Source organism: Oryctolagus cuniculus, chromosome 11 (assembly GCF_964237555.1).
Source record: "Oryctolagus cuniculus chromosome 11, mOryCun1.1, whole genome shotgun sequence".
Lineage (NCBI taxonomy): Eukaryota > Metazoa > Chordata > Mammalia > Lagomorpha > Leporidae > Oryctolagus > Oryctolagus cuniculus.
The window spans coordinates 70008365-70025156 of record NC_091442.1 but is presented as its reverse complement, the minus strand read 5'-3'; the positions used below and the strand labels follow the sequence as shown (position 1 = coordinate 70025156).

The 16792-nt window shown below is 48.1% G+C and overlaps 1 protein-coding gene across 6 annotated transcripts in view; it reads right to left on the bottom strand.

The window, feature by feature from the left end:
• Positions 1 to 16792, bottom strand: part of DYRK2 (dual specificity tyrosine phosphorylation regulated kinase 2) — a 44673-nt gene that overhangs the window by 12601 nt on the left and 15280 nt on the right. For 2 of the 6 annotated variants that reach the window (XM_070052582.1, XM_070052583.1), the window contains exon 4: positions 2450 to 2598. The exons of 1 other annotated variant lie outside the window; for it this stretch is intronic. Coding sequence is in view for 2 of the 5 variants with exons in the window: in XM_070052580.1 (XP_069908681.1) it covers positions 2450 to 2598; positions 3151 to 3199 (198 nt within the window). In the remaining 3 variants the exon portion in view is untranslated. Of the gene's footprint in view, positions 1 to 1634; positions 2020 to 2449; positions 2599 to 3150; positions 3604 to 16792 lie in introns of those variants that run through there. 3 more of the 6 variants (XM_070052580.1, XM_070052587.1, XM_070052581.1) reach the window with 3 other exon arrangements.

The following is a 16792-nucleotide window of genomic DNA, read 5'->3' as shown; positions in this document are numbered from 1 at the left end:
AGTCAACTTAGAAATGCTGTGTAGTGTTATGGGAATAGAACTGAGTCCAAAAAGACTGGAATTTTAGCTCCTCCTCAAACATACTGACAGTCTGTGTGGCCCTGAGTCAAATGTCTACTTTTTCTTCTTCAAAACACTACTATTTTTTAAATGTGAATAGTCATTCTTTAATTCCAATTTTTTAATAAAGGTGAATCTGGTAATGGGAGACTGCTTCAAACACTCCAACAGTATGAAAGTGATGCATATCAACACTTTGGAATTTTGAAAACAAATATATTAACATCTTCCAGGTAACACTAAAAGAAAAAAAATTGATAGAAATAAACATAGTTACACTTTGAGGACAAATGGGAATATTTTTAGGACAAAGAAATACACTATAATTAAGACATGCATGAAGATAGAAAATAAAGGGACATGGACTAAATAAATTTTGAAGTTCATAGTCTGCATAATTACATATTGACCTGCCCACTACATCATTTATAAGAGAAGGCATGGGCAAGCTCCAGCGACCAGGTCATTTTTCTCTCCTTAATGCCCCTGTCCCCCAGTCATTCCACAGCAACTCCTCCCAGGCCTAACTGCTCTGGAACTAAAAACTAAAAAACTTACAGAAACCTGAAAGACATAGGGGAATACGGATCTGCAAAGGCTCTTCACTTGTAATGAAGTTAATACAATCTCCTAGGATTACCAGTGTGGGACAGTATGTCAAAACCACACTCGGGAGGGTGTGGGGTTTATTGATAGGAATTAACTAGAGAATCCTGACCAAACCAGTTAACATGTCTGTTTCTTCCTCTGCAAATCAAAGGAGCAGAACGTGATAAACTCTATATTCCTTTAACTCTCCTGTTCTAGGAAATCTGCGATGTTACACAAATAAAATCCAAACTCAACGACCAACCACATTCACAGTTCTGAAAGCATGTACCTAATCAGCAGCAACATAATGTCTGAAACAGGCCAGTCCTCAGAAGCACATACACAGGGCGTCTTGGCTGCAGCAGTACTGGCTGCTCCTCCAGGGGAGACTCTGCCTTCCCTACATTCACTACACATTTCAATTGTAAAGAGGCTCTGATGGCACAAAGTGCACCCTGACAAAATTGGAATCCAGTTGTAAACTAAGTACTTTTTTTCCAGTTCACATCACGTCATGTGAGTATATCAACACACAGGGGGGAAAAAAAAAACCCTAGATGTTACATTTGCCAAATTGCCAGATGATTCCAAACCAAACAAACAAAAAACCCAAACCCCTAAAACCAATGGCAGATTCTAAAACATCAGTGTGATAAGAACATTTAACAAATACAGAATCATCCATCCTCCCAACAAGACTCTCCCTGACATCAACAATCCAACACTGATTAGGCAACTGCTGTGTTGTCAGAAGGGAGGTAAATAACAAAGCAGCTTCCTAGCTCTAACAGGTGCAAACTGCACCCTAGATTGCCTCTCTGATTCTCTGATAAACAGGTTTCCCCAGAACCCACCATCCCCAGAGCTGCTCCCCTTTGCTAGAACTCAACTTTTCACTTGGCAAACAAAATCGCACCCCTCATGCAGAACCATTTTAGGTGGTTCCGCTTGGAAGCTGCAAAACCTCTGAACCCTGAGATCACCTCCTGGGAGCTGGCAGTCTCCATCCGAGGGCTCTCGCTGGGAGCAAAGCGAAAGCACATGCTGGAGTCCAGGGCAGCTTGCCCACCATGGTGGCCGCTGGTCCCACGCCGGGCCAGGCTGGGCCGGCCCCTCCCTCCTGGGGCTCCGAGGGCACACAGCACCTGTCAGGTGCCCTGGTCTTCCCACCTCCGGAGCAAGGCTGGCCCCATAATGCCCAACTGCAGGATCCTGCCGGGGTGGCTGGTTTTGTTTTGACTGCTGCTGTGGCGCTTATTTTTGTTAATGTTAATTACAATTTCTGCTGTGCTCAAACCTGTAGCACTCATAAAACATGCTTACACACGCGGGGGGACAATTGGTGGGGCTCCCTGCTGGCTGCAGCCGGGCCTGGGAGGCTCTTGGGGGGATCGATTTTCCTAGCAGGACAGCCTGACTGTCCCCTAACACATATCTGTTTCTATAAATAGCCACGACCCACGGGAGGGTGTGTTGGGGGGGGGCAGGACAGATGTTTACCGGGTCAGGGCGTGGAGCTCTGAGAAGCAAGGACAGAAAAAATAAGGAAGGGAGAAGGAGAGCGACAATGAGGAAGGCAAGCTTGGGGGTGGGCGAGCTCTGCGGGGGGAAGTGTGGGGGCCCACGCCACGAATCTTCCTTTTGTAGCTGCAGTTTGGGGCTCGCCCAAGTCACCGGGGCCGCACGCACTTCGACCTTCCCTCGGAGGCGTCCGAGCCCCGGAAGCCCGGGCGCTTGTGCCCCGAGGGAACCCTCCAGGCCGCCCCCCACCCGTGGCCGCCCGCGGGCGGGGTCTCACCGTGTGGGCCGTGGCGGCCGCGTTGCTGGCCCGGAGAGGCGGCAGGGCGATGGGGGAGGGCGGGCCGGTCCCCACTCCGCTCCGGGGGGCCCCCGCGCCGAGCCCGGGGGAAGCCTGAAGCTGACGAACGGCGCTGTCCCCTCCTCGGCCTGGGAGCCACGCACGGGAGGAGACAAAAGAGGGTCAGGGGCGGAAAAAAGTCATCCGAACCCCGACCTCCCCCACCGCCCCTCCGGGCAGAACACCCCTCCTTCCAGTGGCAGACACCCGCCGGGGCCCCGGCTCCCCAGCGCGCCCCCACGGGCGGGGCGCCACAGCGGCAAAGTTAAGTCGGGCACCGGCGCGCGAGTTCGCGAGCCGGGCCGGGGATTCGCGGCCCGCGCTGCGGACGGCCGGGGCCGAGGAGGGCGCAGCGGCCTCTCCGAGCTCACAGCGCGGGTGGGGGACGGCCCCGGCGCACCCCGCCCGGGCCCCCAGCGCGCCGCCGCCCGGCGGGGGCCGAGGGCTCCCGCGAAGGAGCCTGCGGGCCGCGTGCAACAATGCGCGGAGCCGGGCGAGGCGAGGCGAGGGCGCGCCGGCCGCCAGCCCGCTGCCCGCTCCCCACCGCACACTTCGCTCCAGGTCCCGCGGCGGTGGCCGCACGAGCTCCGGGGCTGGCCTGGGGCTGACGGGGGCGGCGCGGGGGGCCCAGCCCTCCTTACCGGTCGGGTAGGCGGCGGGAGCGGCGGCCGAAGGTTTCCTGGTTAACATGGCCGCTGGAGAGGAAAATGCATCTCAGGGCTGCCGTCTCCGCCGCCGCCGGTCCCGCTGCTACTTCTCGCGGCGGCCGCCGCCTCCCGGTCGCCCCTCGGGCGGGTCCCCGGCGCCGCCTGGCCGCCTCGCGTCAGCTACAGCCAGACACACACAGCCGGCTGCATCCCCTCGGCCCGGGCCCGCAGCCGGGAGCCCCCCGCTCTCCTCCTCGCCGCCGCCGCCGTCCTCCTCTTCCTCGGGCGGCCGCAGCACCCCCCGGCCCGTGCTCATGCCTCGCCCTCCCCTGCGCGCCGCGGGCCTCCCCGATTCCCTCACATAGGGGCGCGGGGAGCGGGCAGCGCCGCGCCGACCGCCTAGCTCCAGAGCCTCCTCCTGGCTCGCGCGCGCGCGCGCCCCCGCGCACTCTCGCCCAGGCGCCCGCGCCCGCGCGCGCCCCGGGAGGGCAGCCCCGCCCCCGCCGCAGGCCCCGCCCCCGGCTGCCCCCGGCCCAGTCCCGCACCCTGCCGTGCTCCCCACCCCCACGCGGCCGCCCGGGCGCCTGCACAGCCGGGATCGGCTCCGGGCACAGCTCGGCCACGTCCGCCTCCCGCCATCGGCCCCTTGCCCCTCGCTCCCGCACCGACGCCTGGCCCCCTCCCCGGCTGCCCTAGCCCTTGCCGGGCCCCGCCTTTGCCCTGAGCGCAGCCTACCCCCGCATCCTCCCCCACCCACCGACCTCGCTGCAGAGACCCCTCCCCTTCCCCGCGCGCCCCCAAACACGGCCGCATTTTCTGCTTGGCGGACCTAATGGCTGCTCGCGAACAATACTGTCTCCCCCGCAGCGCGCCCGGGGACTTAACGACCCGCGTCCCCCGGTTCATCACGTGGACAACTTAGTTGTGCGCGGGTCACCGCGGATGGCCGAGCCCCGCGGCGGGGCCGCCTTGAGCCCGGGAACCCCCAGCTCGGGCAAAGGGGGCTGCCCTCCCGCCGCCACCTCCACCTCCACCACACTCTCCCTCCCCGCTTTACTGACACCGAGTGACCGCTCTCCAGTCGCTAGGACAAGGGGGAGGCAGAGAGGCGCGCGTGGACGGCAGCCGGGGAAGCAGTTGGCTGTGGGTTGCTAGGCAAAAATCAACACCAGAGACGCCTCCCATTTCCTTGCAACTCCAGCCTTCCCTCTGCGGCCGCTGGGAGAGACACACCTTCCTTTCAGCGCCTTGCCTCTCTGCTCGCATCCTCGCAGACCAAGCTCTCCCGCCGGCTTCCAAGGCACGTGCAGAATGTGTCTGCCCTTGCATTGTGCCGTCTGCGGCCTCCCTTTCCCTGGTGGACTGAAAACGTGCTCGCCCGCCTCGGACCCGTGCCCCCGTCCTGGGTGGCGCGCTGTGCGCCTTTGTCCAAAGGTCACCAAGTTTTGCCACTTCACCGGTCTGGGAGGAGGTTGGGGCAGAACCGGACAAATCCCGGATGAGGGCAGAAAGTCGCCCTGAACTTCCTTCCTGAGAGATGCCAGGTGTCTGAGGTTCTGCCGGGGACATGGGTGCTTTCTGCTCTGCCCAGCCCCATCTCCGGCCCTGGCTGGACCTAGCAGGCAAAGCCCAGGGGGAGGGAGCCACCTCCTGCGGAGTGCCTCGCCTCTCCTGTTGGCAATTGTCACAGCAACCTCCCACAGAGCTCACCCTCAGCTTCACATAGATACCAGGATCCGAGAGTGACAAGGTAACAGCTTGACCCTCTCCTACAGAGGTCTTGCTTCAGGGTTGGAGCCCTGGCAGAGGGAATCCGGATTTGGCCGATAATACGTCCCCCTCCTCCAAAAAAAAAAAAAAAAAAAAAAAATCCTCTTGAAGCTTCCTCCTAATTAAGGTGAGCCACAGTTAAATAGTCAATGCAGTACTGTACCTTTAGAAGAATCATGACTTGAACTGGCCTACCAAAAAAGTTCCCCATGCATGTTCTCAGAGAATAACACTTTCAAATCCAACTGGGAGAAACATTTTAAGAGTACAAAATTAGCCAAAAGTAAAGTGCTACCAAGTAGCAGAGATCAAGCCTGAACTCATCTCGGACTGCCAGTCTGATTGCAGCTTTCTATTGTACTACTTTGTACCTTCACCAAAGTCCACAGTTCTTTTCCTTCCTCCCCCTTTCATTTGTTCATTTTTCATTGTATTTGAAAGGTAGAGAGACAGAGAAACAGACAGATAAACGATCTTGTTGCATCTGCTGGTTCACTTCCAAAATGCCCAGCTCTCTGGCATGGTGGCAGGGACCTGGCCACTGGAGGCTTCACTCGCTGCCTCTCAGGACATACATTAGACATGCAACTCTGGTGTTTTCGTGGTCTGTTAAGCCTCTGCCTGTGAAGTTGGCATCCCCCATCCTCCAAGTGCCATCTCCAAGCTCAGTTGCGCTGCTTTGGCTCCAGCTCCCTGCTAATGCTCCTGGGAAGGGGCATGAGGGTCTCAGGGCTGGGGCCTCTGCCACCCCTTGGGTGACCCTGATGGAGTTCCAGGCTCCTGGCTTTTGCCTCACCCAGCTCCAGGCAGTGTGGCCATATGGGGGATGGAAGATCTCTTTCTTTTCTTTTTTTTTTTAAATTATTTATTTGAAATTCAGAGTTACACAGAGAGAGGAGAGGCAGAGAGAGAGGAGAGGCAGAGAGAGAGAGAGAGAGAGAGAGAGAGAGAGAGAGAGGTCTTCCATCTGATGGTTCACTCCCTAATTGGCTGCAACGGCCAGAGCTGCACTGATCTGAAGCCAGGAGCCAGGAGCTGCTTCCAGGTCTCCCACGTGGGTGCAGGGGCCCAAGGACTTGGGCCATCTTCTACTGCTATCCCAGGCCATAGCAGAGAGCTGGATTGGAAGTGGAGCAGCCAGGACTGGAATCAGCATCCATATGGGATGCCGGCACTTCGGGCCAGAGCGTTAACCTGCTGTGCCACAGCGCCGGCCCGGAAGTTCTCTTTCTAAACTCTCTGTATCGCTCCCTTTCTCTCTTTCATACAAATAAAATAAATCTTAAAAAACGTGGAGTCTGGACTTGAACCCACACATTCTGATATGGGATGTGAGTGTCCCAAGTGGCATCTTAACCACTGCACCAACCTTTCCTTTCAAAACAATTATTTTCATACCATTTTCCCATTTCTAAGTAAGTCCGTGAATTAGGTCTGCATCAATATGACAAAATGTGAGAGACAACTAACTTAGTAAAGAAAGGGTGTATATTTCAGTTTAGCTTTGGCAGCTCACAGTCCCAGATTCGCTGGGCCCCATTGGTTTGGCCTTTGGTGACTGCGTTCTTGCTGGCAGAGTGCTGAGGAGCAAAGGGGACTGTGCTTATCTGTCTAGATTTCCTTCTAAAGGCATCAGGATTCACCTGTGACCTAGTGACCCAAATCTATCCAATCACCTCCCTAAGACCCCACCTGAAAACAGTGGAAGCCAGTGTTGTGGCTCAACAGGTTAAGCAGCCAACTGCAATCCCTTACAGGAGCACTGGTTCAAGTCCCAGCCTCTCTGCTTTCCATCCAGTTTCCAGCTGATGCACCTTGGAAAGCAGCAGAAGGTGGTCCAAGTGCTTGGGTCCCTGCTATCCATGTGAGAGGCCTGGGTGGAGTTCCTGGCACCTGGATTCAGCCTGACCCAGTTCCAGCTGTTGCAGCCATTTGGAGAGTAAACCAGAAGATGGAAGATTTGCCACTTAGCTTTTCAAGTAGAGAAATACAAGCATACACACATACATACATAATATTTTTAAAAAACACATCCTAAGTGGTTTAATTCCCCTCGTCACACACATGTAATAACAGACCTTGAGGACAAAAACCTCTACTTTGGGCCAATCAATATCCAAACTACAGCTGTACTCCAAAAAACTGATGCTCACATAAAAATCTGAGGTAAAACATTTAACTTCAATATACTCTGAAAATTCTTTGTTTAAATTATTTACATAGTACTTCAATAAGTGCTAAATACTGCTTACTTACGAATAAGAAAAATGCTAACTAATTTCCAAATTAGTAATAATTTATACATTAAACAAGAGAAAAAGGAGCACTAACACACTTTGGCTTTTGTCTGACAAAGGAATACAAGGAATCATTAATCAAAATGAGAACAAGATAAATGCTTAGGGAACTTTACTTAGCATATTGTTTTGTGACCTGACAAGTATAATTCCATTTTTATATTTTTTGATTGCTTAACATAAGGAAAAATTTGTGGTTAATCTAATCCTTAGCTGTCTTGATTATAAATGGTATAACATTGAAATTATATTAATTTTTACTGCCATCTACATAAATATTAGCCATTGCTTGTATTTCTCTCATCTGTTAAGCATTGATGACCTAAACTTGAATGAATGTCATGGAGATAGAGGGGCAAATACACTGCTTGAGGTTTTAGAAAGAGTGGGCTAGGTAAATTCTGGGAGTTACTCTCCTCGGGCTTTGTTATTATAATGCATCATTATCTATTATATTGTATAACTATATGGTACTTTTTTTAATTATGTATTTATCTAAAAGGTAGAGTAACACAGAGAGAGAAGGAGAAATAGATCTTCCATCTACTTGTTTACTCCCCAAAGGCTGCCATAGCCAGGTGTGGGCCAGGCCAAAGTCAAGATCTAGAAACTCCATCCTGGTCTCCTACATGGGTGGCAGATGCCCAAGTACTTGGGCCATTATCTGTTGCCTTCACAGGCCCATTAGCAGGGAGTTGGATGGGAAGTGGAGCAGCTGGAACTCAAGCCAGCACTTGCATATGGGATGCCAGAGTCGCAAGCAGTGGCTTAACCCACTGTACCACAACACGCACCTCTATGCTGCTCTCTGTATGAAATTCTTTCACAAACAGTAGCATGTTTAATTTTCATAACTTATAACTCAACCAGAGTAGATATGACTTTAATAACATTGTCCTGCTCTAGGGCTCCATTCAGTTTGTAAGAATGTGCACTTTGGCTATTGCCCATTATAAAAATTCTGCTTTGTATGTTTATAAATAAAAAGTAGGTAGGTAGGATTTACCAGGAGCTCAAAAGTGAGTCTTGTATAAGGAAGAAAATTGTCACTGGGAAAATTACTGCTCATAGAAAAAAAATGAATAAGAAAATGTTTCTTTCAAAACATATTCACGCATTTAAAAATTAAAAATTCAATCCCAGAAAGTTACAAGGAATTTAGTGTGTGCTAGGCCTAAAAGATAAGATAGATCATCACATGTAGGCAGTTCAGCTTCAGTCTACTAGGAACTCATTATTTTATCCAATTAAGCAGTAAACAACAGACAGCTAACATATTCTTGACACTATCTGGAGTGGGGCTATGGTCTGAATGTGTGTGTGCCCCTAAAATTCATATGCTGAAATCCTAGTCGTTAGGGTGATGGTATTAGAAGGTGGTTAGAACAAACTTGCAGAGCCCTCACAATTGGGTCTGGTGCCTTTACAAAAGAGCCTGCAGGGAGAGAGTGGTCTTCACCACACGAGGACATAGCTGGCAGGCATCAGCTGTGATCCAGGAAATGGGGCCTTTACCACACATCAGATCTGCCAGTGCCTTGATCTTGGACCTTCCACTTGCAGAACTGCGAGAAATCAATTTCTGTTCCTTATGAGCTAGGCAGTTTATGGCTTTATATTGTAGCAGCCAGAATGGACTAAGACATGACACTACTCAGTGAAGTAAGTGAGAGAGGAAGTCATGCAGATAAAGTCAGAGGCACCAAGGGCAGGTACCAAGCCATGCTAAGGAATTTGAGATTTGTGTTGCATGTGTTGAGAAACTGAGGGTTAGATTCTTGAAGGGATATCAAATTCAAGGTGGGGGATTGCAAGTGACTCTTTTCTCACAATCTGCAATATAGCAGTCGATATATTTTTACACCCTATAAGATGCATATCACATTAAACCCTGTGGAAGATCAAAAGTTAGCTGCAAGCCACGATCTCTGTTCTCAAGGAGCTTTCAGTCTAGCTTGAGAACAAAGTCATAGCCAGGAACCAGTTCAACAGCACAGCCAAGGGCATGAGTTGCACAGCAGTATTTTCCTTTGGCCCCTCAGGTCCGCTTCCTGCTTTTTTCTACCCTGCCCTGTGCCACAGGAGGATTTACAGAGAGCATCAATGGGCTTCCTTGTCCACTGGCTTCCAGCTGGATTTGGCCAATGGCAGGTACTGGCAAGAGACCAAAGAGCCCAGGCACAATGAGGTCAGGCCCTTTGTCTGCCTGGAATGTCACCTGCCACAGATTGGCTGAGCCCCTTGCCTGAAGTTCTCAGCTCCTGTCGGGCAACACTGTGCTATAGCAGTCGCTGGCAAACACCCAGTCCCGGTGCCCTTTCAAACCTAGAGGTAGTAAGGGTTTCCTGTTGTTGAAAGCTCCAGGGTACTTCATTTCCCCTTGTCAATTTCCCTTCACCTGTCCCATTCTATTGTACATAGTCCTTTAATTAAATTCTTACCATGTCATGTTTTCTCTGCCAGATCCCAACTGATACTGAGGGTAACATAAACAGAGAGTCCCCGACTTAGGAGGGATCAACTTAATGATTTCCTGACTTTATGATAGTGCAAAAGCAATAGGAATTGGGTAGAAACCATACTCCAAATACAGAGTTTTAGATCTTATCCTGGGCTAGCAATATGTAATAGGATCCTCTCGCAATGCTAAAGAGCTGCAGCGAATCCAGCTCCCCGTCAGCCCTGCAGGTACAGGGGGATACAACAGATGCTCTGCAGTGGGCTGTGTTGCTCAGCTGTGATGGGTGGCAGGTTAAGGGCCTTCAGTGACTTTTCAACTCATGTTATTTCCTGCTAAGTGTGGATTAATGAGCAGGTAACTCATCATACATGGAGGAACATCTGTAGCTAAGAACTGAAGAGTGCAGGTGACAGAATCTAAATGCCCTGTGACTCCAGAGGGCTAGGAGGTTATGAATCTGCTGGAAGAGTCAGAGTGGGGTTTCTGGAGAAAATGGCCTATGATCTGGACCTTGTGGGCTACAATGAAAGCAGGAGAGAGACGCTCACGTGTGGTGCAGATGGAGGCAAGAGAGCACTGAGACTTGCGAGCAGGGATCTGACCCGAGGGAAGTTCAAGGCCAGGTATGTGCACCCACGTGGCTACAGAGGGTGAGAAAGACTGCAGCAAAGAAGCTGTCTGGAAGGTGCTTTCCAGGAGTAGCTAAGGGTGGTGCTAAAGGGAGTCTGGACAGCTTCCTCTAGAGCCCAAGAGCAGGCTCTGATTTCGAAGCAAAGAGAGGCCAAGGTTATAGAAAGATCAGGCATTTTCCCTGTTACCTGTAGGTTTCAGAAGCATACACAGATTTTAAAGCTGCTTATCTAGATGTCTTGTAACAAGGCTCATTAAATGGGCAGCTGGAATGACGTATAATTCAGAGATAACAGTTCGAGAAAGCTAAGAATCCAAAAAGATTGCTCTAGCATATTCTTTCCCAGTGGTCTATAAAAAGAATTTGCCCATCACTCTGGGGCAGAAAATGAGGCATAGGCTGAGTATCCCATATCCAACAGGCTTGGGACCAGAAGGATTTCAGGTTTCAGAGTTTTTCAAATTTGGGAACATTTGAATATACTTCACCTAGTTGAGCATCTCTCAAGCTAACTAACATTCCTCAGGTTACGACACAGGAAACGAATACAAAGGCAAATAGCCTAGCTCTTAAGTCTGTGCAGTTGCTATTTTCAGCACTAGGTAGAGATCTGAGCAGGTGGCTGCCATGAGCATCTCAATCTCATTATTACCATTAAGAACATTATTAAAACGAACAGTTCAGTGACTCTTCCCATGCTTAAGTGGCTATGTGCTTTCTGCTGCTCTCCAGTCACCTGCTGGCCAAGGCAAGCTTCCTATCTAAATGAGAACAGTGAGAACAGTGAGATGAACAAAACTGAGCCACAGGTAGGAGTAGAGGAGGCAGTAACGTAAGAACTAAGTTTTGACCACTTTCCAAATCAAATTATTATGAGATTAGTTCCAAGTACTCCTAAAAGCATATGCCATAAATTGGACAAGACTGACATGTTGGAACTTTGCAGAAAAAAATTCCTATGGCCCCAAGAATGATTTGAGTCTATTCTTTAAGAATAAACTTTGCCGGGGCCGGCACTGTGGCATAGTGGGCTAAACATCTGCTTGAGGTACCAGTATCCCATATGGGCGCTGGTTCATGCCTGAGCTGCTCCTCTTCTGATCCAGCTCTCTGCTACAGCCTGGGAAAGCAGTAGAAGATGGCCCAAGTCCTTGGATCCCTGCAGTCATGTGGGAGACCTAGAAGAAGCTCCTGGCTCCTGGCTTATGGCTCCTGGCTCTGGATCAGCCCAGCTCCAGCCATTGCGGCCATTTGAAGAGTGAACCAGCAAAGGAAAGACCTTTCTCTCTGTTCCTCCCTCTCTCTGTCTGTAACTCTACCTCTAAAATAAATAAGCAATCAAAAAAAAAAAATTCAACCTTGTTCAATTCACAAAAAGTCCAAACACAAGTCAATTATTTCCTCTTTGTCTTAGGGAAGCAAATCTGCCCCAACTGTCTCAAGTGAATGGAACAAGGGAGGAGTCTAAGGCAGTAGAAGGAAGTGTTCTGTCAACATGGCCACCCCGCAGAGGCTCCCTGTCTACAACTGTTATTCAAGTTGAAGTCTGAGTAAACAATGGGCTGGCTCATTTAGATAGAATGAACAATCAATGAATAATCTAAGCAAAAAAAAAAAAAATCCACTTTTTTTGTCTTCAACTAGTTGAGCCAAAGCAAGAAAAATCATTTTAAGGTGATTGGATAATTTGTTAAATAGCTCTTGGCTGCTTTTTTTTTTTTTTTTTTAAGATTTTATTTATTTATTTAAGAGGTAGAATTACAGACAGAGAGAGGGAGAGACAGATAGAGAGAGAAGTCTTCAATTCACTGGTTCACTTCCCAAATGGCTATAATGGCAAGAGCTAAGCCAATCAGAAGCCAGGAGCCAGGAGCCAGGAGCTTCTTCCGGGTCTCCCACACAGGTGTAGGGGACCAAGCACTTGGGCCATCTTTTACTGCTTTCCCAGGCCATAACATTGAGCTGGATCAGAAGAGGAGCAGCTGGGACACGAACCAGCACTCAAATGGGACGCCGGCACTACAAGTGGAGCTTTAGCCCACTATGTCATAACGGCGGCCCCTCTTGGTTACTTTTTAACACTTTTATTTTCTAAAATATCCTTAACAGATGAAAAGCTGCATTAGATATCATTACAGACAGCAAATTGGGTGTGTTATTTTGCTCTCACAAGATGCTATGGGACAGATCTATTGTTCAGACAAAACATTCTGTAACAAAGGTTTTGAAATACAAAAACTAGAGATCTGTAAAGCAAACATTTACACTGAGCACATGTGTTGTTGAATGGCCCTTGGTCAACATCACCAACTGGCAGAAATAATAAAAAACATAGCCAAGAAATAATGAACTATCAGTAAGGCACATAGTCATAGATCTGAAGAAGAGATTAGAAGGGGGCTTGTTAAGTGGCCAGTAAAAAGAGGATTGCTTTCCAGAGAAAGAAAACAAAAATAGTTTCCTTATGACCTGGGAGGTGCAAAAATCAAGTAACTGGCAGGCTAAAAAGAGGGATGGTTGAAGAAAACAAGATAGGATCAGTAAATCACGGTGGGGGTCTTGCTGAGAGGGAGGGACAACAAATTGATGTAAGGAAAGGGCAAGAATGAGAAAGGAGGAGATGGGAGAAACTTTCTAGAAGTCTTTATAAGGAAGAAGAGGTCCATGATGATGTGTAATGAGGTGAGGACCTGCATTAGAAAACAAATCCTAGAAAGACACAGCTCTGATGCTGGAGTCAAACTACTGTCTTACAGTCGACACTGTTGCACTGGAACGTGCCTCAGCTACGCATTCTCTCTGCCTCTTTGTCTCTGTGTTCTCCATCTCACTAGCTGTTGCATCCCGTACACTTTCTGTCTCCTCTCATGCCAATGCCTGCGATTCCTTCTCCATTGCCTCATTCCCAGGGAATGATGAAGCTGCCAAACTTTTCACATAATAAATGTATGTGTTGGAGAAAAGAATTCCTCCTGTTGCTTTACTCCTGAGCTCAGTCAGGCTTATGCTAAGTGTTCTGCCTGAACCATCTCCTAGAGTCCTCACAACAACCCAGGTATTTGTCCTGACTTCGGAGACAAGGAGACGGAATAGTCAGGGCACTTGTAAGTAGTTGGCAATGGATGGAGATGGGTTCAGGGAACTCTGATGCCCAAGCTTACCCTTCCCCACTCAGCACAGACTGCGTATACGCTGTGTGGATATGGAGGCAGGCCAGACCCTGACCTTCCACTCTCTGTCTACACATTTTCACTGGACCACACAGTGGCACCTTCAGCTTCTCAGGTAGTACTTGTACACCACCTCTCAACAGCTAGGGAGTGGAAAGATGGAAGAGTTCCTTCAATGGAAGTCTGGGCTCAGCATGCTTAACCCTCACAGAGCTAGGGCCTCTTCCTCTTTGACTGCAGCCCTGTTTTCGTGGTGCTGTTTTGCAGCTTGGCCCTGATGAGCCTATCTGTTGAACAGAACTGCTTCCTTTAGCTACTGAGCTACTAAGACAGCATCTGTGCAACCAGTGAAGGCCTAGAGGATTTATGCAAAGCAGTGTTCTATCAAGAATGTGAACTGGACTAAAATGACACATTTTTAAATATACTTCAGTCAAAAACCATCATATTTGTAAGCAGAAGTGTTGACTAAGAATCTAACTTGGGAGAGAAAGATTACCCAAGGCCCAGAAATGACTGTATATTTCAGATCTTAGAGAGCAGCATCAAAGTATCAACACCATGGTCTCGGTGAGCTTTCTTCCTTGAAACTAAAAAGTCAACAAGGCATTTTTGATAAATATTCCCCTTTATCTAATGCTGTTGTGGGTTGAGAATCCAATTGGCTCAATTAGATGACTAAACAACCATAACCCAGTTATTTAACAAGAATAACCAAGTCTGGTAAGGCAGCAAAAAGAGAAAGGCATCCTTCTCTTTATTTATTTAAATAAAAAGAGTTTCACGTGAAGGTAAGTGGCAGCAAAAGTATCCAGAGGGGCTCTGTGTTAAGTCGTGGGGAAGCACTGGTATCCTAACACCCTGCAGGGTCCTACAAAGTGACGGTGAAATCACTGCGCACACACACAGCTCGCTAGCACCTGCAGCAGGGCTTGTGACACTTCCTTATTTGCGAGAAGGACCCAATCTTCACAGTGGCTTTCAACCTCAATCTTATGACTTCTTAGCCTACGTCAGCAAATGGCCCCCAAGGTTCTCCAAGTGAGATGTGCTGAATTGAGGAGTAGATCGCCAAGCTCCATGGGTCAGCTTCCCCGTGAGCCAAGCTTTTCCACCCCACTTTTTCCTTCACGGCTCTCCAGGCATCTTTTCCCTGGTAATTAAATTTTCCTATAAGGATTTGGGAATATGCATGGATGGCAGTGGGGTGAAGTTAAATAACATTGTTCATCTGTCTAAATTCTAAGTAATTTTCTAGTTTCATTTCAAGCAGCTGATAAATTTTTAACTCCCTAGAGACCTTGATGAACTTTTGAATCATCACTGCTGGGACAATATGAAAACAAGACCTACACTCAGCTTTTAAAACTCATCTTGAGAAGAGACTAAGCTGGAAAATGTAAATGCCTTTCTTACATGTAAAGTACCGAAAGCCTGACTTTTTCAGAGGTCATTCACATAGCAGTATTGGCAATCCAGAATACAGTCAAGGACCAGAAGAGACTTTTTTTTTAAAGGTTTCTAGATAAGCACAATTATTGTCACAAAATCCATGCATTGCAATCCATGCATGCTGTTAAAAGATTCATCGTCCGTTCGCTCAAAAACAATCCATAGCACAATACCAAGGTCAGATGGCCAGAGTATAAGTGGCGGCTCTGCTGCGTACTAATAGTTTGATCTTGGGCAAGTTGCTCAACCTTTCTGTGTCTCAGCTTCCTCAACCAGAGAATAGTATATTCACCATAGGCCTCAGATGAGAAGTACATAAGATTATTCAAAACGCACAGGCAGAGCCTAGCATGCAAAAAGTGCCAAATAAGTCTGTGTTATTATTGTTCGATAAGCCCTTCCAGGAAAATCAAAAATCTCATTTCCCCAGCCACTGCTTATTAGAATTAGTAAATTAACAGAGATGGGAGGATGGTAGAAAAAGGTCCACTGTTAATTCACAGGAAACAGAGAAATTAACAGAGCAAGAAAGGGATATCAAAGTCGTGGCACAGTTGTGGCTGTTTCAAGCCACAGAACATTAACCAAGAAGTCCTAGATCCTTCAGTACCCTTAAGGTGTTAACACAACAACAGTAAGTGATCACTTGCGGAGATTACAAATAGTTCAGTTTTGCTCTTTTACATTTGCTCTGATTTAAGAAAAAAGCAAAAGTAATATAGGAATCTCAAACATGTTTGCATAAAAATATTTAAAACAACTGATTTGCTGCTTCTAAGGGGGCATATTTCAGTTCTGTTGAAAATGCCATCTAGGAACACTTGCTGGCATTTAATCTGTGTATTTAATGTGTCTAGGATAGATCTAGAAAAAAAAATGTAGAGACCTGTTGAATGATGTTGACAAGAAATGTATGTGTGAACCTTTCAATACTGTAGAACATAAATGAATTTGAAACATCAAATAATAATATACAGTAGTCTGATGTTGGGGGTCACAAACCCAACTGAATACACTGCATTTATTTGAGTATTGACTCCATCTAAGATGTGTGCCTAACCCTCTTCTTGGCATTGCAAAAAAAAAAAAAAAAAACAAAACAAAAACATAAAAGACATTCAAAACCAGCTCCCTGTCCTCAATAAGCCCATCAACCCACTATACATCAAATCCCACAACGCACTCAGCTGCCTTCTGAGTTTATCCAAAGTGATTGGAAGGCTCTATCTGAATTCCTGTTCTAGGCAGAACTGACACACCCTGACCCTGCCAGCTCCTCCCCTTTCCAGACTTCAGGAGTTCTGCCATTACTTTAGGGTATTTCTCACTCAGCACCTTTCCCTGCTAGGAAAACTTCACTCTCCTACCTAAGGTATTGGTGAGTCTGAGTTTCAAGACGGATCCACACTTGGAGGATGTCTGTTCTCTCAGTTATATCAGAAGAGAAAAAGGAAGACTTCACCTCCCACAAGTCTCCAGGTATGTGTGGAAATAAAGCCCCCACAGGGCAAGATACTCACAGGAAAGTTCTCTGGGAGGCAGAGCCCTTCCCAAAGCCACTTTACATTACTGAGCCTAAATCAGCGCTCAAGGGTCAGCTTAGGCTATCAGAATGAATTGAGTTCCACCAAATCTATCCCTTCGAGTGCCATTACTGCTTCAGTGAAGATTTCTAGATAGAACCATTGAGAAACTTAATTACTAGGGAAGATCCTCATGAACAGCCTTAGTCAAATGAAGTCAAATTAGCGGAGCCTAATTCTACCTTATTCTGCATCATTCTTATTTAGTGCAGACTCAACTTTCAGTTGAGATTTATGCAAGAACAATAACAAACATTGGTAACTTTCATTCT